The sequence below is a fragment of the Stegastes partitus genome, unplaced genomic scaffold, assembly GCF_000690725.1.
Source record: "Stegastes partitus isolate 25-593 unplaced genomic scaffold, Stegastes_partitus-1.0.2 Scaffold1247, whole genome shotgun sequence".
In the NCBI taxonomy this organism is placed as follows: domain Eukaryota; kingdom Metazoa; phylum Chordata; class Actinopteri; family Pomacentridae; genus Stegastes; species Stegastes partitus.
In genome coordinates, this window is record NW_007578978.1 from 67,169 (window position 1) to 92,124 (window position 24,956).

Genomic DNA, 24,956 nt, shown 5'->3' on the forward strand with positions numbered 1-24,956 from the left:
CTGTTTAACAGTTCGGTGGAAACAGACAGTTAAAGGCTTTTCTTCATTTCAGACTGTTTAGATCGTCAGGGGAGAGAAAAGGAAGTTTCACTCCTCTGCTTTTAGCCTGTATGCTGACAACAAAAGGGAAAGAAACTACCTCTTGAATATTTTTTCAGTTTTTATCTAAAATCATAACCTAAGGGACACATTAAGTGAAACGGGTGAGTGGTGCCCCTAAATATGTCACAATATAAAGGACACTGCGGTATGGTTGGAAATGATATTGTAAGAGAGTCCAAATGTTAAAATCATTCATGCCCAACCAAAGAAGGCCACTGTCCAGTCAGGAAGCTCTTATGTCCCATAAATACCTTCATAAACCCCAAGCTTTTAAACAAACATTAAATTATGTCCCAGAAAATAGAGATGTACGACCATTTCTTTTTATAAAAATTGCAAGTATTTTAAAATTCGAAATAGTGAAGGATAAACATGAGGTGCAGTAAGAGGTAATGGCCTTATGTAACCTATGCTCTGATACAGTGGTTTTATCCATAACACAGAGTTCTGGGCCCCGGTCCAATAAATTCACTGCTGCCTAGCCCGAATGGAGCCCCAAGACAGAAGCTCCTGCCTGGATACACTGCAGAGCACAGCCCCTTGGATTACTGCAGGTCTGGAGGGAGGATAAGCGAGGACAAACCTGATGCCTCAGCTGAACAAACTGATGCTAATGTTTCTTAAGGTAAACTAAGATTAGATTTAGGAGAGTACTTCTCTCTATGCTCTAACCACACTTTTGAAACCAGATGTAATGAGCAGGGGTTGAATCTGATTAAGAACTCGATGCTACTATGCAGGGCGATACGGTAGCGACCCTGCATTATCGTCTATTTTAGTCTAAATGGGACAATAATTTACTAAATGAACTCTGTGCTGCTTTCAAAAAGTCTCGAAACTAGTGATTAAGATCATACACTTAGCAGAAAATGTTTTATTTAGGTAACAAATCAAAGAGAAGGTATGTATATTGTCTCATAGACTTATATGCAATCTCACGTCTTTTTGCGGCCTGAGATGTCGCCCCCTACTGGCTATTAGAAAAAATGTGTAACATACTTTGACTGGTTTCACTTTTCAGTGATTTAGATAGTGTGATTCTAGAGGTTTCTGTTTGGCTATGTTGCCACAGACTGCACCTATTATCTAACTGATTGATAATGTTGACTTTTTTAGGACACTTTATCATGCTACTTCCATGTTATTGAATACTACTTAGTTGTTTTTGTTTCTACAAATTCTACAATTCTACAATTTAATTATACAGGTTTCAGGATCCTGGAACTGTACATGCTTTGTGGTTGTAGCTTACTGGAACATTTAAATAGGACACAACCAACGTTAATGTTATTAGTAACACCTGTTGTTTTTTCAACTTAAAATGTGAGCTGTGAAAAAACTACGTTGTTTAGACTTTGCTAAGTAATTTATATGTTTTTAATAATATATAATAATATAAGGTCAAAGATTGATCTACTGCAGTTCTGCTGTTTTTCTTTGCTTCTGGTTCTGCAGACTACAGGACTGTAAGTAATTGCTCCACCAAATCAGGGTCATCCTTTTGGGAAGCAGCATTCTTTTTACAAGACCTGTTAGTTCAGTAGGGATGTTCTAATGCATTCATCTTACTGGCATATATTAGCCAAGCTGAATATAATGGGATCACATCAGACTACTGGATTGTGGGCCTTTCAACATTTCATGGCTTTGGGAAAAATCCATATTCTCCAACTGTGAGCATCTAACTTTTGAAATCTCTACAGCATTGGTCAGAATTAAGTCACCCATGGACTCAGCGTGTCAACGCAGAGTACATACTTTACTTCCTTAGAAATTGTTAATCCCTTGGGGCGGAACTACAGATCTCGGTTTTGAAGGCCTATTTAAAAGTGTGTGCTGTACAGTACCTATCATCAGCCATTCTGTTTGTAGAGCTAAAGTAAAGATGAATGTGGAAAGAAAGAACAACGTGTGTGTGTGTGTGTGTGTGTGTGCTTGAAAGTAATGGTTAAGGAAGAAAAATGTGGCAAGAGAAAGGTGGAAAGATGGATAGTCAACTTGCGGAGGTCTAAGAGCACTCACATGGCTCTCATGTTGTTTTCAGGCAGCAGAGGGATCTCCAGAATTTTGGTGTTGGATTGCATGACTTCATGGCTGGCGGTGGAGACGGTTTTGCCAGTGATGCGGTGGACCTGGTAGAAGGCATGTGGTCGCAGGAGGCGGTCGTCTGCGGTCCCTATGAACAGCTGCAGGGTGAGCGGCTCGCTTTCCATGTAGCCATAAAGCTGGCGGGAGAACAAAGGGACCCAGGTGAGAGGCAACATCAGGTTTTAAGACCTCCATTTCAGGCAACCCCTCATTTAGAAAATTGAAATTGAATACACATCAGCTACTGATAGTTAAAGAGCTTTTTCATGATCGCTCTGACAGGGTGAAGGGGCTCTGAAAATATGGCCCTTTTCATTGTTTGTTTTTTGGTTGGGTTGGAGACCCCTTTTCAGTGGTCTCTGCTGTTCTATTTTTTTTTTCCCCAAGTTATTTTGACATTTGAAGAGAGAGTGAAGAATAATGTTTGTGCCTGTGGTACGGACCAGCCTTGTGGAGAGGCTGACTTCTCATCACTTCACTGTGCATTAAAACCTCACTGTTGCTATTAAAAAATTGCCAACAGAGAAGCAAGCAGTTGATAGTGACTCAGTGGAAAGTGATCCTTAAAGAGACAAAATAAGAATCCAGGGCAAACATCTGTAGTCTGCTGCAAGGTGTGACGCTCTCCTATTAAACTTTAAAGAAGTAATGACTGTGCCAATAATAATTTTCTATAAATACAGGGTAAAATCAAAATGGCGACATTGACAATTCATTCTTATATAATACATGCATTAATACATACATAGCACTGGAAACAAAATCATGACATGCACATCTGTTTACGGTTTTTCCAGTTTTTCTATGTTGAATCTCACCATAAATTTAGAGTGAGGGAAATGTTAGTCTACAGGTAGAGTAGTTAAAGCTTAACACCTAAATGCGATCAGTAACAACACCCAAATACTTCTTGGAGCGCGGCATGCAGACACGATCCAGCCCCTTTTTGCCTTTGGCCAGTTATGAACATGCATTATGATTTCCATTAAAGCTCAGAGACTGTGTCCCACTGTGATGAAAGAGACTCCTGTATCAGAACTACCACTTCAAACAACTACCACTTCCTCTAGCAGGCCTCCATTAGCTGCCACTGCTCAACTAATAAAAAGATCAAATCTTTAAAAAAAGAGAAGAAAAACTCAACGCATAGTTTGAAAAGTACTGTCGACTTTGGGGTCAACTGCACTTCACATATAAACTGCGGCTGCCAATTTGTATTTCGCATCCGTGGATCATTTTCTGACACTGTCTAACGTAACATAAATTGATGATTTAACCAAGTGTGTAATGGTCCAAAAATATGAACACCGAGGCATAGCTTCAAATTCCAAAATGTGGTAAAGGATAACTGATACTTTGTGAGTGATTTCTGACCAGAATAATTTGCCAACCAAGTGATTTCTGGTGGAAAAGAGTCTTAACACCATAGACCTCCCAGGATACTCTTTCACTCTGCAGTGCAGAGTGGTCATATGGTCATAGCAGCGGATGTTAGTGTGGACTTAGAAATCTCTCCAAACCTAAAAGCTGTCAGGAAGCTGCAGAATCCATCTGGTGCGCAGGAAACCAAGAAGACCAACTTCTCATCGTGCAGACCTCTGTAGATCCACCCAGGTGGCTACTTGGCCACATGTGACATTTACTGTGAGGGATCAGTAACTCAAAGCCATGGCTGACCAAGTCATGGCCATCAGAAAAATCCCACAAATTGGTCAATTACCGCAGCACACTGCTTCAGACCAATTTTCTTTGAGCTCCGTCCGAGTGAAAACAGTGGTAACGTCAAATGGAATAAAAGACCCCTGTTGTTTATCTAGCTCACTGAGTCATCTAAGAAAATGCAGACCACATGTAACCTATGACATAATCTGATTAATGGGTTTATAATTACCTTTGAGAGGGCAAGCAGGGATGGGGTGTGAGGAAGAGCAAGGCTGGTGGTAGACGGTGGAGCTATGTCATGGGGGTCTGCGGAGTCCAGAGTCACAGACACCTAATGCCTTTGGTTTGTGAACAAATTTGTCTGGATACTGTATTAAAAGTTGTCTGGTCTGATAATAAACACAGAGATTAAATGCCTTTGGTCTGAACTTGACGACAGACACTTCTGGATTTGGGACAAGGCGGCGGATGTGTTCTTTTTCTTTCCAGTTATACAATATTCAGAATTAATTATATTGAGTAAAAATAGGATATGACCAGACATTGGCGTAGAGTATATATCCATATGCCTCAATAATCTAAGCACCAGTGGTTATCTGGTTTTGCTCTTTGATTCAGATATCAAGGGAGTGTATAGGGAGTGGTAAAGCTAAGGCTGTCATTCATCTCCAGTTCCAGCTATCATATTTTTCTCCTCAGCTCCCCATAGTGTCTCTAGCAGCTGTCTTGACCTGTGAGCTAGTCACACATGCTAGTCATCAGTGAGTTAGGCCGAGGTCAGGAGCTTCTTGAAGTCTTGGCATCCCGAGGGACCACTTCATCTATGCAGTGATCTCACCAGCAGACCTCGCTCCCCTTGTTATATTTTACTTATGGTGTCACCAGAAGTAATTATCCATAGCCGCACATGCTACCAGTTACTGGCGCATTGACTCACGGGAGGGCCATGGCGGAGCATGAGGTACAAATCTGAAACACCGGAGCGTTAAATTGCATGACGTTGCCTTATGATTTAATAAAACACAGGCAGCCGCGCTACAAAGCCGTGTCGTCTGTCACTTTTGCCTCAGCAGACTTATTTGGGTTTCTCTTTGACCTCCAACCATTACCTCAGCCGCCACGTGGCTGCAAGGAGGCCCAGAAGAGGTGGGAGGGTGAGGGGGAGACCGGGTATGGGGGGTCCTTATCTCCTTCACTCAGTCGTGCACGATGACGGTGGCGTCCTCAACCGAAACCGTGGCGACCCCATGGAGGAGAGGAAGTGATTAATGAGGTCAGGTAGTCCTCTTGGTGACACTGGTCTTCCCAGCAGCTAAAGAAGGCGGTCTGGTCCCCCCTAGGCGACCTCCCTCAATTCCTTTACCATATGTGCTCCCCTGACCCTCTCCCTATGGTCTCTCCTTCGCTTCTGCTAAACTTCTGTGATGCTCACTCAACTGCACACCGCAAGCAGAGCGCAAAACGTACTTCTTCATATTATTCTCAATGGGCGAATAAGATCTGGGGAGCTGAGGTTGTGTAGTAAACTCTAAGTAAGGGCTTCACACACACACACACACACACACACACGCACACACACACCTGTGACCTCAGCTTCGTATTTAAGTCGATGCCGCCTTCGAGATTGGATCAGAGAGCCGATAATTCTCACCAGATGAGTTTCTCTTGCTGTAACAGCAGCCTATCTGGCACGCGTACTGTATATTTATTTTTGAGCTAATCTAAACCGAGTTTAAATCGAGGCTTGATTTGCAGCTGTTTCTGGGTGCCAGCTTTGCCACTGTGTCAGCTAGATCCATTTACACCTCGCACCGCAAGCCACTGTTGCACGAATCATTTCTGATAGCTGAGCCTCAAGTAAAACATTGCGGATATGGCAGCTGAAGCATTAATTGTGTAATTGTTTGCAGCTGTATTGTCTGGGTCAGTTGTGATGATATGGAGGGTGAGCTAAGAAAAGGGAGAAGAGGGTGCACCCTGTCTGTCTTTTGCACCATTCATCTCCCATTCGCCTTTGGACCATTTCACATCCATCACCACAAAGTTTCAGCCCTTGGGATAGAGTCCCATATGTTTTTTTTTTTTCTTTTCTTCTCATTTTCTTATTTGCTTCACTCAATGGAAATCATTAGTGATTAAATAATTACAGAGGGTGATGTTTCAAATGCTAAATATATATAGTTTCATAGCACACTTTATTCTTCAGTTTCTTTAGTAATAGTGACATTCTCAGTGCTGCCCTGCACCTGACGTCAATAGTTCAAAGAGGGACTTAAACATGTAAAGTTTAATAATGACTTGATGGTAAATTAGATGTGTCTGGCCTGGCTAGAAATTGAGTGTGAATACACTCCACAGGCCTGCAGTGGGCTGCCTTCTATCGCTCTGCAGTGATTTCATCACTGCCTGGAGAAATGTCATGACTCGTAGAAGTCCACGTGGCGCAGAGGATTGGGGAGAGAAGAAGGAGAAGATGACTGGAAGCAGCAGCAGCGGAGGGGGGGAGACTGAGGCAGGGGAGGAGAAATACAACAGCAGATTCAGGCTTTTTCCCATTATCACGCTCCCCTCTCTGTCAAGTGCTGACACACTCACACAGCCAGCCTTTGCTGTACCCAATTAAATGTACACTCATCCAAGTTGTCTCTCCTTCCAGACTTTACTCCATCACCCTCCTGCCCTGCTAATGTCTCCAGTGCCTCATATTGAATGCATAAGGCAACATATGCAATCTTTTAATGTGCTGCGTTTCCATGACTCTAAATGCTGTTCCTTTTATAAGTAACCAAACAGCTATATCCCTCAAAGTTTTTGTTGAACTGAGTGCTTCGGTGTTATGTCATTGAGGGCATAGTTTCAAGCACAAGCCTATGTCTAGACCAGCGAGGGGCCAAATTCCATATAAAAGAATGGCTTTGTTACCAGACGGCCTGCCATAAGAAATATCATCCAAACCTACAGAGACTGAGATGATGTACTGATGACTGCTGTGCTGCTCCAATAGCGAGACTACTCACTAGTGTCTTGCCTCATAAATCTGCGGGCTGTCTGGTTATCACCTCAAACCAGTGAAAACGATGCACATTTCTCTCAACTTTTTCCACGTGCTATTAACTGGTAATTAGTGGTAGCCCAATACCAGTGTAAGGGAAGCCCCGCAGATGGAGAACCACAATTTGAGAGTGGCATAAATACCCCTTTGGGCAACAAATAATAGCCCTGACTAAGCTCTAACAGCACTACAGGGTACACCAAGCCTTTTGAATATCAAACAAGAGGCGGCGGCAGATTTAATGAGCAATTAGCAGTTACAGTATAGGATGCTGTAGATCAGGGGTTTTACTTTGAGACATTACGCAGCCAGCAAGTACCGGATCCCAAGGTGAAACCGCACATGCGAGAAACTGTGCACATGTTGGCCAAGGTCTTTCATGTCGTCGTGGCGGAAACATACTGCAAATTTGATGTGCATTACATACAGTTGTAGAGGAAGGGAGATGGGTATTAAGTCACGAACACGTTAATAGGGATGATGGCCACATCCTGCTGAAATTACACCATGTCTGTTGCTGCTTTAGACTTAATGAGAGAGTGTATGAGGGGGGGGGGAGCCCCATAGGCCAGTGATTATGCTATATGAACTAGCCATAAGCAGGACTCTGCACTGCATGCTGCACAATGGGTTTAATACTCCACAGGTGTTGTTGTCTGTTGTTGCCATGGGCTTGGCAGATAGATGTCTGTGTGCTTGCTGACTAAGGTCCAACCTGTAAGCGTTTGCAACAAGTTTGAGATCAGAACACGGTTACATCCTCTGTCACTATACTCTCAATTAAAATAACTCACCACATATTCCCCCTCCCCCCAATGTTCTAGTATGGAAAAAATAATCAATCAACGTCACAGTGGTAGTCTGAGCGAAGGTAGACCAGGTTGTTGGTTTTTCCTGAGCGCGGCTTCGAAAATCACTCGGCGTTTGACATAGCTGTGGTGAGAGAGGGGAGCGTCTGGAACAGTGTGTGAGGAGCCGATAGAGTACCCTAGATCCCCTTAATGGCGTTGTGGTCTGCTGCAGTAAATAAAGTAGAAAAGCAGCCGTGGGGGTCACGAAGTGGACCGACAGGGAGATGAGGGGGTTAAAAGGCTGCAGTCGCAGAGGAAAGGGAAGAAACGAATGGAGTGTGAATCCGGAATAAATGACAGAGCCTTGGAAAAGGAGAAGCCAAGAGCTGGTGTAAGCAGCTGAAGGGTAATGAGTCGAGGTAACCCATAATCTAGAGGTTTGCATTGGTGTGTGGCTGGAGTAAAGACCCTCCATTCTCAATGCACTCACCCATCCCATAATCTATCCATCCTGTGTGGTGGACAATGCTGCATAGTTGATGTGCAGCAGCTCAGGATCATGTCAGATCTTACAGGTGCTACACTGTCCTCTGTGCTTGCCAAGAAAAACACCTGAGTTTGCTCAGAAATAACAAGACAACAGTAAATGAGCACTTGAGGACTATCTGTCATTTGCCGTCTCTCTAGGGTGCAATGGAGGCTGTTGAAACAGTGTATCCCTTCATGTTTTTCATCTCGCTGTTTTTTTCACCCGGTCTTGCTTTCCAACACACGTCACCATCACTCATCGCACGTGTGCCTGATCATCCATGAGCCTCAAAAAACAAAACAAAAACAACCACAGAGCTGTGGATGACTGGGCTTTAATGGAGGGAGGCCTGCTGGTGAGGGTTTGGAAGATGGTTGAAGGATGAACGCTTCACAGGGAGCGACATCCTCAGGTCCCTCGGGGAGGGAGGGAGGCACCGGTGCATGGAAAGGGGAGGTGGCATCTGATGGGTGCTGGGATTCTGACTTGGATGCACTCCCACCACAACACCCCCTCCATGCTCAGCCAACCTCAGGGCTACTCAGGTCCTAATCAGCAGGATACAGAGCATCTCTAGGGGCAGCCAAGCGAAGCCCCAGCTGCCTGGTGGCTCCCTCTGCCCCTTCTCTCTCTCTTTCCCTCTACACACTCCAGTCTTAAGCAGCACAAACACACACAGACACACACTTCCTTAGCTGCTTCCTACATCCGTGCCCCCGTGTCATTATTGACTCATTCTCCTTGACTGCACCTCACCCATCCAGCGCCTGCCACTCATTACCACAGGGCACTGGGGACTACAGCAGGCCCTATCCTCCAAGATTACGACAACAGAAATTCACACAACACCGCAACAAAGACAAAGAGACTGATGAGGGGTGAGAAACTGAGTTTTAGGGGAGATTTTGTACTTGAAACTCTGCAAAAACTCCCTGAAGACATACTACAGGTTCCTCTTCCATATTTTACCCTCTACTGTGTACACATGATTTCCTAATCCTGATAGATTTATCTTTCTGCCAACTGCCATGCTTGCAGTGGTTTCCACTGTTTTGAAACCCTCAAGATATCCTCATTGACTGCACATGCAATATCAGAGGCATAAATCACTCCTCAACAAGAAGTAACAGTAAAGTATGAACTATGTGAGTACATGAGCAGGTGTGACCGTAGAGCAGCTGTCATCATATTTTCTCTGCTGCTACCGCTTAGTAATAACTGATTGGCACATGCGGTAAGACTTGGAAATATTCTCGCAGGTGTTATAAACTGGTGCCTGTGACGCATAAAATAATCAAATCAATAATCCAAATCTAGAGAGCATTGTGTATGCAAACGCGTACAAGGCACTTACTTATTCTGGCCCCTGGAGAATGAGTCAGAAAGTGGCGTCAACTAAATCACAACCAGTCTCACCTGCCACAGCTGTGCATGGCAAGCTGAGTCTGGTCAGCCTCTCACTGCAGTACGGGGAGGTGTGAGGGTGCGATGTTGATTCTCCCGCATGTTGATCTACACAGGTTTGTAATGAAGGGGAGTGATTACCTGTATTTACAGAGAAAACCTAAAGGCTGACAGGCCTGTTTATAACACCACGTTGGGCAACAGCTGTCAAGTGCATTTGACAGCATGCAGACCAGGATGTGCTGACAGCATCTATTTACAAAACAGCTGTGGTGCGAACAACATCTAATGCTAAGTGTGTGAGCAGGATGGACCACCAACCTTAAAACTCTTCTGGTCTGACAAAAAAAAAAAAAAAAAAGGTTTTCTCAGGGTGCAGGGTTTACTTTATCTGCATGAAAACTAAAGCCCTCTAACATCTATTCTATTCATTTTGTATCAAAACTTTAACCAATGAATACCCCAACAATGTGTAGGATAAATGCAGTTTATGCTCAAATAAACTGCATTTAATGTAAATGTACCCTCTCTTCAGGACATGCATACACCATCAAATCCCCGCCTTGTGTAAACTGAGTTGTCAGCGTACTGTGATGACAGTGTAGCAGAGAAAGGAGCTCTGTGCTGTGCTGCAAGTGAGACTGACGTGTGCTCTTTAAGTGTTTGCCAAGTACAATAGTGAGAGGCGATGGTCCTCCTCTATACTAATTGAGTCAGCGTGCACTGCTGCTGGTCAGAGCGACCTTTTACAGCAGTAGATTGACTCTCAGCTTCAGGGAACATTAATAACAGCATACAGGCTCATACTGAAGCATAGTGTATAAATACTGTGCTGCTGTTGCTGCTAACGGAAGTTACAAGAAAGGCTTTTTAAAAGCCAGTTGACAGGTTTGCAATGATAATACAATGGCACATCATGTCTGTTTAAAAATGACTGACTTATATTGTTTTTTTTTTTTTTTACAGTGGTTTCTGATTTTATGATGCAAAATAATAATATATGGAGATGCCATCTGGCAATTATTTTTTTCGATTCATCCACATGTGGCACTATTATTTCTCCAGAATCAGCAGATAATTTGTGCATGTTTCAAACAGCAATCATACAGTTCAGATTTAAGCTAATTCGGACCATGCAAATCTGATTTCTTGACTTCTTTGATGGAAAAGAAAGAAAAAAAATAGCAAGAGAACATCAAAGCGCAGGCTAATGAAAGAAATGTCAGGGCTGCTCTGACTTTGCTTTGTGACTACATGCTGTCATAAAGTCAGCAACTGCCAAAAGTCCATGTCAAAAGCTTGTTGTTGGACAGAAAAACTACTGTTAATCAGCACGCTATGGTTAGCACTTATGCTGTAATGACAGCAAGTTATTACACAGTTGAAAGACACAAAGCTAACCTTGTCTTTGGTGAATGAAAATGTACACAGTGAGTCTTAAAGATCTGATTTATAAAACATTTAGTGGTGCTGACATACCTGTACTACAGGGTGTCCTCCAGACAGCGCCTTCACGGCTCCTCGGCTGCCCTCGGTCTCATAATGGGCCCTGTGGTGGGACTTTGGCTGCACCTCAATCTGCAGGTTGTATGGACCGGAGCAGGACGGAAGCTGCCAGTCCAGTGCTGGCAGAGATGGGCTGCAATAACACGGCAAATTGATCGTTTTTAGGTGAAAATAACATAACATTCAATTTTCTGCCTTTCAACAGGATAGTGAATCAATATTTATCCTGTCAAAAGATTACGACTTTCTGTGCTAAACACCCAGTGTCTGGTTATTTTTTCCTGAACAGTGAGGGCTGTGTTTTACATTCCCACTTTACTTGGGATAAAACCGTAAAGACACATGAACAAAGGTTGTATTTTTATGTATTTTCTGCTTTTCTCTGTTTTGATTTGATTTGCCTAAGCAGGAACTGTAAGGTTATATTTTTTTCCACGGACTCAGGGTTCTATCACTGTCATGGAAGTCTGACTCAAAGCGTTCTAAACTTGCTTTAAATTAGCTTTAAATTGGGACACTTTAGTGTAATCCAACTGGCTTGATCCTGCTCCATTTCATCATGGTCTATAATCTAATCAATTGAAGTCATTCCCTGACGTGTGTAATTCCTTGGGCCTGGGTAATAATTAGTGGCCCTTTTTTTATGAAAAATAAATGAGAGACGAATGTGCCCTGGTTAGAGCAGTGTGTTTTGCATTATCTTGTGACAGGTGGAAACAGACGCAGGGAGTTAAGAAAGTGACAGTGGGAGGAAAGATGTTTCTAGGGCACAAAAACAAATTTCACACTAACTGGCAATCAGGCTTTCTTTGATACAATTACTATCCATTTCAGCTTGATAACTGTAAAATTATAAAACAAAGCCACGCTCATATTGAAGACAACAGAGTTATACAATGGAATAAGGTCAGCAGAACACCCTGCCTTGGAGGGTGATATCTCTTTCTCAGAGCTACAGCTGGCCTCCCTCAACATCATTGTTCTCGAGATGGAGAGTCAGAGCTTCTCATGTGAACACCGTGGAGATATCTAAATCAAAACAAACATGTGCAAGACAATATTTCTCTGTGCCGGATGCCTGGTAAACGCAAACCCGTGACCTGAAGGGTGGCTCGACTGAAACCAATCTCTGGCATCTTTGTGGAACTTGCAGGCTGTTTGTTGACCCAAAACGAACTGATTTCCCCCCGCAGGGCTTTATCTGCCCCGTCAGTGCATGACATCACGTTAGCTACACAGAAAAAGATGGGCTGATGGCGCGACAGACCAGCGCAGCGAGCCGGCTGATTAACTCGCAGACTGCTTCCCCTTCAGCCAGGCCTGTCACCATTACTTCCTGCTGCTCACTATCTTAATCAAACACTTGATTTCCTACAGGAAAGTGTGTTATTGGCACTGGGGAAGAAAAAAAAAATGCCATGAGAGAAACAAAAGAAATAAAAAAAAAGCTCACCTTGCTCAAAGGACAAAAATCGATGATATTGTTGAGGGCATGAGTGTGTATGTATTCTTATATTTGTGTGGGGGTTGTTATAGCAACGGGGGCACACACATGCTGTGCAACTCCTCTCTGTGAAATATGATTTATGAAATAGTTTTGATCTTCAAAGAGAGCTCTTTTGGAAGTGAATTGCATGTAACTTTGGATTTCTGCCTTTTGATATGGCCTTTGAAGATTAAAAACTAAAACAATCTTGTGCTCACAATAAATATCAACACTAAATGTGGAGACAAAAAGACAACAACAGGGTAATGCAATGATGCCATTTGATGAAGTGTACTGTCTGTAAATAGAGGTTCTTAGACTGAATGTTAAAAATGTTGAAATAAATCTCTCTAAAGAAGTAAATACGTGTGAGTATCATTTCTTCTTAAGGTGGCTGGTTATTTCACATTGTCGAAACTTTGATACAGGACCACTAACTTTTGACTCAGCAGAAGGTGGAGCAGCTCAACCTACCTGAGGTAAGGCTTGGGTTTAGACCAGGAGTATGGATGCTGGGGCACATCCAGGAACCCTCCACAGTAGTTCTCCTTCTTGAGGGCCAGGCGGGAGGGGTAGTCCTCATGGCAGAGGTCCCCATCAGGACCCAGGTCCTCGCCACAAGGCTCCACCTTCAGGCTCATGGAGGAGGAGTGGTCCAGCATGGTCTTCCGTGTCTTGATTGGGATTCCCTCCCCCATGTCCACCACTCCATCTGTGGTTAGAGCATTGATGGCAGCCACAATTGCAGAGTTGGTGTACTGGTTGGTGTTGGGGAGCCAGCTCTCATCTGTGACACTGACCCTGGGCGAGCCATGAGGCGAGGGGGTTGGGGATTGGTTGGGTGAACAGGATGTCTGACGGTAGGAGGTGCCATTGAAGCTGTACTTTCTCTTCCCGATGCTGCCACCGTTGCCTCCGCCACCTCCACTGCAGGACGGGGAGTTGGGCCTGGAGCCGCGAGGCTGTGCTGGCCAGCCTTCCTCGGCCACAGCTCCTATCTGTGGGGAGGTGGAGGGTGAGTGGTGAGGGGAGCCTGCAGGGCCGCTGGCATGCGGGCACGACAGAAGCGAGGACGACCCTCGGGGAGAAACACAGGGAGACTGCCAGGGGGAGTTCTGCGGGGAGTTGTCGTAGTTGTAGAAACCGGACTCGTAGGACGACGCCTCGGAGTTACAGCTGCGTGAGGAAATGCTGCTCGCAGGGCTGAGGCAGCTGGGGTCGCGGTAGCCGTCTGCATTGGGCAGTGTCAGTGTAACGATGGAGTTAACGCCTCGTTTGATGATGTGGTCCTCACTGCTGCTCTCTTCTACCTCATCCTCGGGGTACTGGCTGTAGGCAGTGATCTCAATACGAGGGCTTTCCAAGGCCGGAGCGCCGTTGGGTCTCAAGCCATGGGGCAGGTAGTAGCCTGATGCTGCATGGTTGTCATTATGGAGACTGTAGCCTGTCTGGTGACAGGAAGACACTGAGATGACTGGGCTGGACTGTAAGGTGTGGTACTGAGTGGCCAGACAGGGGTTGCCCATACCCAGTGGAAGGGACAGGCTGACATTTGGTGTGTAGCTGTATGCATCTGAAAAAGAGAGGTATAATTTATAAATATAGAAGGAAAATAACTGAATTCCACAGTATAGTGCTCAGAACTAAGTACATTATGGTAGTAACTGACACGTAAGAACAATACCTCAGCACAGAGCTTACAAGTATTTCATGCAGAGACCGACTACCCCCCATCTTTATAAACATCTGGAGAAGCTTAGCAATCATCTCAAAGCAGTTACTGTATGTGGTTAGTGTGTAGATGCAAGTTGCACCGCCACTCTGTTTGTTTGATCAGTTCATCTGAAGCTCTATTTGGCACACCCCGCTGTCATATGTACTCTACAGGAATTCCTCCAGCAGCGCTGATGGATGCTTTATTTGATTGATTGCATCACTCACTGAGTGAATTAGGCCCTCCCCTGTGGAAAACTGACAGCACTCTTGCATCGCTCTGAGCTTGTGATTAAGTCAAAGAGAGTTTGCTGCAGCGCTACACACAGATGCGCCGAGGTACACACACAAACAAAGGGCATGCACGAGCAGGCACACAAGGAAATCACAGACAGACGAGCGCAGTGACATACAAACTCAGTCAGCGGAAGCGTATATAGCCTGGCAGGTATGCCTCCTCAGTTAGCCTCGTAGCGGCTGGCGGCTGTGTCAACAGTTGTAAACCTCACGCCTGCCGTTTATTGATAATGTCAAAGAGGGTAAAACTGGTCACAGAAATAATAACGTTCAGTCTGAAACCCAGTGAAGGGCATTCCCCTCGATGCAGTGTGCTATATTTGTTAACCACAATGCTGTGTATCACATGAAATGACAAATCTGTCACACACCACATAATGTGTGAGTAGGGAAGGTAAAATTAGCTTCTGAGAGTCTATTTTCAGAGGTGATTATGTGTTGCGCAGCACACATATTTAATATACCAGTAGATATAATCCATACATATTATAGAAAAGTCAATCTGAAATCCACTTCTTCTTTAAAACACTGAACTTTGAAACAGATTATTCCAAAAGCAGAAGCTTAGAAAAGTTCCTTTAAAAAAAAAAAAAAAAAAAAAAAGTTGAATGCTTCTTAGTTATCAGAATAATTAATATCAGTTGATTATATGTATTATTTCTATAGGAGAACCCACTCACTCAACTCACTTTTCTTGTGATGTAAGAATAAAAAGAAAGAAACCCACCATTACCCCTCAGCACCCACCTCTCTCTTGTTCACTCTGGACACCTTGGCTGTACTCAAACACGCTGCTGAAATCAAACTCCTGTTCTTCATGCTGGAAACTCATTTCTGCCCCAGTCAATATTCACTGTTTCAACATAGGAACTAAGTCTCCAGCTCAGTCTTCTCTGAGGCTTTTTCTCCTCTGGTTTGAAACAGATGATAATCTCCTGGCCTCTCCACCCCGTTGTAGCACACCTCCCTACTTCAGGCCTGACTGACTTGCTTAGAGTTGCAGCTGTTAACTTTTTTTTTTTTTCACCCTTTTAAGCGTGTGTGCGATCAGTGCATTGCGCTGCAACGTACTTTTAACACCCACTCAAACTCAGTGGGGCTTTCACTCTTGTGTGCTGGCTGATCTCGAAACTTCACTTTTCCGGGTCACACACACACACAGACGTCACATTTGCTGAACTAACAAAATTATACCAGATGAGAATTTTGGGGGATGAAATCAATGAAAGAAAAATAAAAAATGACTCACTCTAAGAACACAAGACAATACTTCTGCAATTGTTTGTGGTGAAAATGTGGTGTGCTCAGATTTAATTTGAAAACACTGACTATCACACAAATTATAGCGTGCTCTTTCTGTGCCCCCCCCCCAACAAATTTTTTTTCTCAATTATGCTATCATGATCAAAACACTCTCTCCCCACAACCAAACCAGCGTGACTAAAGAATGGATGGGTTTATCCACAGGGATTGTGGTCTGGGCCGGGCTCAGACTGACGGGACCTCAGAGGGAGATAGGTGGTCGCCCACAGAAGCCATCTGCAGTCTCTGGAACTAAGAGCCCTGGGGCCACTTATCGCACATGGCTGACTGTGGGGCTATGGCAAAACACCAGCAGGGCTTGTGTGCATCTGTGTGCTGTGCGTATAGCGTGTGTGTTTGTGTGTGTGACAGCAAAGCAGCCCTCGGCACAGTGCTGAGGCTGTGTGTGGTTAAGCACGTCTCCTTGTCAAGCAAGCTACCCCGGCATCCCTGAACGCACACATCACAGCTCCACTCTCCCTCTCGCTCACAAACACATACACACACAGGTCTGTTACCAATTATAAGGCTTAGTACTGAGGGACTGAAATGAATAATAATACTGCCCGCACCCATCCGTCTAAAAAAGCCTCAAAGACAAAATGAAATTTCCGAAATCCACAAAAAGCCAATGACATCAGCACTGTGAATGAAGACGAGGCAGACTATCAGTGGCTGCAGATGGACCAATTTTAAATTGTGCTACCATAAATGCTGAATGAAAGAACTTCAAACTTAGCAAACCCAGGCTGAATCATCCTTTATGTTGATGCCTGCAGAAAGCACTGAATGGCAAGGAGCTCCTGAAACCCTGATCCCTGACTTCTGACCTTCTACTGCATGGAGGAGAGTCGACCATCTCTCTGATTTTAAATTGAAAATAGTGAAATGTGCTTGAACCTCCTAACCAGTGGAGTGCAGGTAACCCCATCACCTGTGATAAGAAGCACCTGCAAAGACAGCTGGAGACACCTAAGGGTGTAGATGTAAAAAAAATAAAAATAAAAAATAACAAAAATGGGGGCATGACCCTCACTATACTTGAGTGAGCAAAATATTATTATATAAAAGTTTTTTTTTTTTTAAATTACACATAAAAAAAGTCAAGTAATTAATGGTTTCAGTTTCTAATAAGTTAACAGCTGGAAGTATATGATGGCTCTCCTTAAAAATACAGGTTATGCTGCATTTAACAAAAACTGATAGCTCTTTTTCACTGTAATATAGGCTCACTGAAGACTTAACCCAGACTTTGCAGTAGTCCATAAGGTCCCCATCAATTTGCATTAGCTGTAGCACCCGCTGTCAACACATTCTCAAATCTGCCGAAACAGGCAGCTCATCTGTAAGCGCTGGTTGGAACTTTGAAAAGACAGCAACAAGGCAATATCTTTTACCTTCTTCTGCAGACTTCATATCGGCGGCGAGAGAGGTGAGAAACTGGAGTCCCCGCTCCTTACCAGCTGCTGCTCCAAAGCTGAACTTGGATTTGACGCTCAGGCAGAAGGTATCCTGCATTCAACAAGCGATGCGCAACTTTCTCCGGCTGCGAGACTGTCAAGAAGCGCCTTCACCGAGCACAGTGATCAAAACACTTCACTTCATGCAACCATTAAGTAAAGTCATAATTCGTAATAATTATAATAAAAAAAATCAAGAAAGAAAATTTAATTTAAAAAAAACCGAGTGTACAACTTTGGAACCGCAACGCGCTGGACCGGTGCGCACGAAAAGGAACGAATAGAATCAGGAGACCGGCGTCAGGTATACGGCTGCTTAGAGAGAGAGAGGGAGGGGAGGAGGAGGGGGGAGAGAGAGAACCGTGGCTGAGGTGAGTTTGGTTCACTTCGGCACAATGAAGGTTTTTAAAGAGTCTCCCCACAGGTCGATGACGCAGCGCGCTTGTTGTCGGAGGGGACGGCTCCGGTGCTTTTAAAGCTGGAAAACACCCTCCGTCCTCCCGTCAGCGCGCCGCCCATCCAGGAGTGACGCGACCGGCTCCTGCAAAGTCCTGGACCGCCTGATGATGTCTTTCACCCCGGGATCCCATCGGAGGAGGAGGTGGGAGGTGTGTGTGTGCGCGCGTTCGCGTGTATGTGTGTGTGAGAAAGAGAGAGAGAGAGAGAGAGAGAGAGAGAGAGAGAGAGAATAACAGAGAATAAGAAACCATTGACCAAAGTTAAGAAATGTTCCCCCATCACATTTTTATGATGCAGATATAGTAATAAACCAGTAAAATAACAAATAAAAGCAACATAAGATTATTTTGTAAGTTATTAAATGGTTGTTTTAGGTGTTTTTTTTCTTATTGATATGATATGATTATATGTTATTTCTTTATGCCCCACTGTGCACTTTAGATTATTAACAAATCCTCCTAGTTTGTTAGTTTTCCTGATATATTCACAATTCAAGGCTCTACTCTTACAGCTTATGAGGGCCTATGAATCTAATGTTTCCCTCATGTTTTTTTGTTTTTTTCTTCTGTATTTGACCCTGCATGCCATCTGATTCCCCCATGGAAGAGGTTCAGGGTGTGTGTGGGTGATGGGGTTGGTTGGAGGTATCCTGCAGCCACAACAACAGTAAGCTACATTAACTGATAGGACTATAATGGCCTTCCTCGTTAACATCGTGGCAATCATGTTATTATATGATCATTAGCATTATTCAAACATCCAGCCGATCCCCATGATTAAAAAGTCAAAAAGCTATCAAATTTCATCTCCAAATTGGTTTTCCTTGTGTTTGAGGGGAAACAGAGGGGTTTTGCAGCTTTGCCCAAAAATAACCGTCCTGAACCACCGACAGCACAAACACTCAGCGGCCTTCATCTCTGCTTTCCACTGTTTTGTAATAAGTCGATCCCTTATGAGTCTATGGCGATGCCTTGTGCTGGAGGAAAACACTGAGGTTCATTGTCAGCCTATTTCCTTAATTGCGCTTCTATTATCAAAGTAATAGTTCCCATTATATGATTTTGTTGTACCATTGTGTGGTCAAGATGGAAGCAGAAAGAAAAAAAAATACACATAGAGATGTTGGCGTCTCAGTAGATATGTGGCTAAAATGTTGTAGAACGCAAATTGACATTCCAATTAGGCCTGCATTTAGGCATACATGGTAATTGCCACTAATCTTTGAGTGATTACCTTAATAGAAACACTTAAACAGTTGGCAATATAATGGACTCTGTAAGTGTACACTGATAGATGAAGTTTACAATTGTAATTATACAGTAAGTGTCATTATGATACTTACAGAGGCTTTCTAAAGGAGAGAGAGACTCTAATAGGTGGCAAAAATTTGTTTTATGCAAATCTTTTGGCACATGCAAAGCTAGAGTGCCTATCATGTGGATTACAAATGCTATGGAAATGATCGTGACAAATAGAAAACAAACATGCAACAAGTAGAACAGAGAAGTGCTGGTAGCTGCCATGACCGCAATTAACACTGGCTTAGACAAGCTACAATGTGATTCCTTTTGAATTAGGTCCAGATTTAAAGGGAAAAAAAAAAAAAAACAGAGAGAGAGACTCCCATGAGTCTGAAATGTGGCTGGCAAGCTTGAGGATGATCACACATAATCAAAAGCAGACTGCCTTTTGGGGGCAGGCAGGCTGTGGGGCAGGCGTAAGCAGACGGCACGGGGGGGAAAGTAATAGTACGCTGTGTTTTCTTTGCCTACAGTAGCTCTCTGGCGTCAGCTGCGGCTTGGCCGATGTGCATGTGTGAGCTCAAAGATGAAAAAGCAGAATCACGTACTTTCGGAGATGAATTATGATACAAACCAGTGGTAGGAAAAAAAAAAAAAAGAAAAGGGAGCTGATTGGCAGTGTCAGCGGGATGGGGCTACACCAGTTGTTGAACAACTTTAAAACCCTGTGGTGGGGCACAGTTCAATGGCAGTCTGAAGGCTTATCTTGATGGATTCCGTGATACTGAGTAAAGTACCATTAGCTACAGTCTGTCAACAATAGTCTGAGCACTTCAGAGCATCTACAGCGACAGACATTATAACCATCAGGTCATTAAGCAGTCTATAAATCATTTAAAAAGATAGGCCTGAGCTGAAAACCCGATGGTCTAACGATTCCCATAATGTGTGTTTAAAGTAACTATACTTAAGTAACGGTACCTTTTCTCGTAAGTTTGATCGTGCCTTTCTTAGCAGGGTGATTCTGGCTCCAGCATAAATCTCTAGTGCAGTTTAACTATGCATGAGATCTGAATTTTATATAAACTGTCCATACTGAGACTGTGCTGACTGTGTTGTATCGGCCAGAAAAAAAGTTTAAGTTCAAAATTTTCATTCACCCAAATTGGCAAATAAGCTTGCAGAGTGTCAAAAGCTTGTTTCTTAATGCTCCCGCTTAATCAATTTGCCTGATAAAGCATTAATAATTAATGTTACATGTCATATTGCCTTATAATGGAAATCTTTCATGCAATAAAGTTTTTTGTCCTTTTTCTGTAATGTGACTTGCAACAAATCACCAGTAAACTCTACATTCTAAACAGGTTGTTATGGAGGAATTTGCCCTCACTTCACATCATATCTTCCCTGGAAATGTAAGATTATAATTTATAGGGTTACTACATCTGGTCCTGTGACATTGCATGCACTACGCAGCCACAACATGTCTGCGGAGAGCATTAGAGACACACTACGTCTTGTGCTCAGATTTACGAGCCGCCTGCTCCTCGCCCGTGTGTTTCACAGAAAATGATAATTTCTCGTGTCCTTGTAAACAGAAACATGCTGCTTTTGCATTCACTCAAATTGAGTTGTTTCTGTTGTGTTTTGTTTCGCTCTTTTCCTCTCATTTTGTCATTCCTCAAAGTGAGCGACGCACTTGCACGTCATCATGAGCCCAAAATCCAGATCAGGAGCTCAGACTTCACTGTTTTTCTCCTCTTGTTTTCTGCTATTAGTGCATTGCTTCAGTGTGGTGCATCACTGTAAAGGGACTGGAAATCTTTGCCAACGCTGCTGATGATATAATAAATGACAAGAGTGGGTTTTGCAGCATGAGTGCTGTACTTAATGCCAGCTTCTATAATATTTACTGCCAGTGGTTTGGCCCAGGAGTCAGGCTACATCTTGGCATGGTCGGAATACATTTCTTAGAACTCTCCATAAAAGATTTACATGTAAAAGATAGACCAAAAGTTGACATGTATAAATAATCACATCTAAGGCTTTCCAAGCTCTGGGCTTAGTCCTGTCATATTTGTTTGTCTAGACATCAGGAATGCTACCATTTGGGGAAAAAACAGGGAGCTTGAGGCAGATAATAATATGGACACGGACACTAACAAGACATGTAAACCCAGAGAAGTGTAGCTCACTCCAGGTGAATCTTTGTGATACATAAAATTCAAGGCTGCAAACCGAAGCTTTTCCCTCAAAGCTGCACACTTAATCCTCTCCTTTTACAACGTATAATTCATGTTTGACATATCCGGGGAAATGTGCACACTGGCATCTTGAGTTCCCTACACTATTATTATCTATTTTCTAAGTTTTTCTATGAGCCATAACTTGATTCAGGCTGCTTTTAATAGCTGTAAACACTCATTTGTGTGCACTCTGTTGATACAAGTTTATTACTCAGCCATGTTTAATCCTGCAGCATAAGTGGCAGCTACCGCAGCCACAGACGTGGTTACTAGTCACCTCTTTAGATTCTTTTTTTTCGGTCGAACGTGAATGGTGACTGTGTTAAATGAAGAAGTCTGCGGTTAATGAAGGCAAGTTGTGAATGGCTGCGGTCAGATCCATCCTTTGGCATTAGTGTAGCACACACGCACAAGTTGTACACACTTCCCCACTTCTCCTTTTCCTTTGTTAGTGTATAGATGCATGGAGGTGCATACTTCTGGGCTCACAATGGAGAACTGCTTGGAGCTATCTTAGGCATGTCTGGACACCGCTGTATGTTTAGCTACTGGCTTTTTTCAGAGATTCCTCTTATGAATGGGAAGTAGCATACATGTCTGGCTTGTAAACTAAAGAAGCAGAGCCGTCATTGTCACACGGACATTGACTAAGATCGTGTGTTAAAAAATCAGGAAGGAACAGCGTGAAGTTGGCTCTTTTTTTTTCACTCTTATTTACATGCCAAAGACAAGATAAAGCTCTTTTTTTTCTGCTCCTCAGACCGTTTCTTTGATATGATAAGTGAGATTAATACACCACTTCAAACTACTGCTGCCCACTTAGTGCTGCATATCCTGCAACTGTGCAGTTAAAGTCAACTCAAGAGGCCATATGCTTTTTAGAAAGAAGAAATATGTTGAGAAAAAAACATATAATATAGAAAGAAAAAGATAAGACTAACTCGGAGGAAAAACAAAATCATAAAAGTACGATAATGCTCTCTACTGTTTATTGTAGTCTAGATTGAAAACAGCTCTACAGGGCTGAAATATCTGAACAGTGTTTTTCTAGCTAATGATCTATCACTGCACTCTGTTTTCTCTTCGACTGCTTTTGCTGACAGTGTGAGTTGTGATAAGAGCTCCACCATGGGTACTGTATCTTTACCCACATGTGTAGCTAATTCAAAACCTGTGGCCAATAACAGTTTCTATAGGTCAAAGGCACATGACCTATGAGACAATTTTCCTACATCACTTCTAACACAGATAATTACTCAGGCAAGACTTCTGAAGAGGCCCAGATTGTCAGTTTCTAACAAAACAGTATGATGTAAGCACTGTTTTTTTTGGGGGGGGGGGTTCAACTAAAATGTGTATCCATTCAGTTTTGTTGCAATCCCTGTAATGGTTATGGGATTATGAGGGCGGATGGTTTCATTTTTCTAGCCTATGACTGTCACATCCAGGTCCATTATGGTGATTTAAGCCCAAGCATATATGCCAAGGCCATTTTTACTGCAGGGCTCTTCCAGCTTGGCTGCTCTACATTAAAACATATTTATATAGTCTAGCGCAGCTAGGGTCCCGGTAATGCGAAAGGGTCACTCACAAATCTGAGCTCAATCTCCCAGCGTCTTGAATCATCCTGTCGACCGAATACTGAGGGAAGATTTGTCACAGGCGGTCATCGTTTCCATTGTTATGTTATTTAACAAGAAGATAACAAGAGCGGGGAGTTTACAAGGCATGAGATAATTCTAAAAGGATACACATTTAGAATTATTTTGCTAACGTTCATGGCTTTAAATAAGGGCAGCTGTGGCTCAGGTGGTGGAGCGGATTGTCCACTAATCGCAAGGACATTTCAACACGGTTCGATCCCTCATGTCTTGGGCAAGACACTGAACCTGAAGTATCTCCCAATCGCAGGCAAGCGCCTTGCCTGGCAGCTCTGTTGCCATTGGTGTGTGAATGGGTAAGTGAGAAAGACATTGTAAAGCACTTTTAGCATCACTAGGTGCTAAATAAGTACAGACTATTTTCCATTCAAATAACAGGTCAGTCGTCAATAAGCATTGCATCGCATTGATTATTCTCCCTTCCCAATTTGGAATAACAGCTCTATTACACCGAATGGACAAAACTGGATCAGACAACATATATTACCTAAACACATTTGACAAAAAAGTTTAGTAGCTTCAGAAGATTGATGCAACTGTCATTTCTGTCCACTCACTGTGCAGCTGAAGCTGGGTAACGATTAGCTTCGCTTAGTATCAAGAATAGAGACGGCCTGGCTCTATCCAACCAGGTCTCCATTCTAGTAACAAAGACTACAGGAGGTCACTGTTGCCACCACTGACACAACACAAAAAAATCTCACTGTTGTGGTTCTGTTTCACTTTTGTATGATTTTTTTAAACTTTTGTGTACAGCCAGGCTTCGCTCTACTTCCAGTCTTCATGGTGAACTAAGCTAAGCATCTCCCAACTCCAGCCGCAGATGTTTAAAAAAGTGAATTGGCATACTTCCCAAGGTGTTAAAACTATTTCTTTTGAAAATATGTGGGCACATGAAAACTGGAGCAATCCTGACACAATCAGTACATCATACACCCCTTTAAGGCTTTTGCACATTTCAGTGTTGTTACTATTTCAAAGATAACATCAGGTCACACCTGTCTGTTATTGGTTTCTCTGTGACCTCAAAAATTGACACTCACTGTTATTAATGATCTGATTGTCAGAAAATTCCAAGAGGAAAAAAAAAAAGTCATTTGTGGTGATGGCATTACTTTCGTTTTACCGGCCTCCATATCAAGTTGGCCTTTCAATTTTCAAATGACTTCTGTATGTCTTGAGCTTTTATAATAAATACACAGTATCTGCTCAACAAGCTCCACCCATCCCTTGTAACTATTCTGTTTTATGCTGATTGTGAAAGCAAATGTAAACAGGGCTTAAAGATTAAAAATAATAAGATATAAGAAATCATACGAAAAATATGCATTTTTGCCGTGAGTCATGGACCTCTGTAAAATATTCATGCAATTCAAGATAACATACTTCATTCCTGGTTATTCCTTCCTGATATATATCTAAATATATGCACACTGGAAGCCCTCTAACAATAACTGATGCTACTTTCAGATTCCTCCAAACTGTCCACGTGTTGTTTCACATTTCAAAGGAGCAGCGAAACGTTTGCACCCTCTTTAACTTTGTCATATTGTATAGCAGACAAGTAATGCTCTTGAGCAGCGCAAAGCTTTTCAGGGACAAGTTGAAACAGGATCCCATCCGTTAGGTTATGGCACTTTATGACTAAAGTTCAGCTTTAAACTGAGAAATGCACATCATTCATGAAATCTAAGAGTGTGAAAGCTAATTGAACGGAGAAAAACGTCAAGTAATGCTAGCGTCCTTCAATGCTAATTCAGAGGTTGGATTTATAAGCTCCTCTTTTGTGCACGGACACAGTGAGTGTTTGACGCAGGTCACTGACACTGCCGCTACTGTGATTCTATGACCTGCCCTTGGTGCTGGTATTGACATGTCATAAAACGATTAAAAATAGCTCGATCCTGGCTTACAGTGCCGCGGCAAGTCACACTCTAAGATCGGCCGACACTCATTC

At 43.1% G+C, this 24,956-nt stretch overlaps 1 protein-coding gene across 2 annotated transcripts in view; it reads right to left on the reverse strand.

Moving 5' to 3' along the window:
* The window catches only part of LOC103369139 (nuclear factor of activated T-cells, cytoplasmic 1-like), a 61,698-nt gene extending 43,844 nt beyond the window's left edge, over positions 1-17,854 (reverse strand). Inside the window, exons 1-4 of one of the 2 annotated variants that reach the window (XM_008297779.1) lie at positions 17,330-17,854; positions 13,095-14,193; positions 11,108-11,267; positions 2,125-2,327 (exon numbers count right to left, since the gene is read on the reverse strand). In XM_008297779.1, coding sequence (XP_008296001.1) covers positions 2,125-2,327; positions 11,108-11,267; positions 13,095-14,193; positions 17,330-17,450 — 1,583 coding nt within the window. In that variant the 5' untranslated portion in view covers positions 17,451-17,854. Of the gene's footprint in view, positions 1-2,124; positions 2,328-11,107; positions 11,268-13,094; positions 14,194-15,377; positions 15,519-17,329 lie in introns of those variants that run through there. The other variant, XM_008297780.1, reaches the window with a different exon arrangement.
* Positions 17,855-24,956: the final 7,102 nt, after the last annotated feature.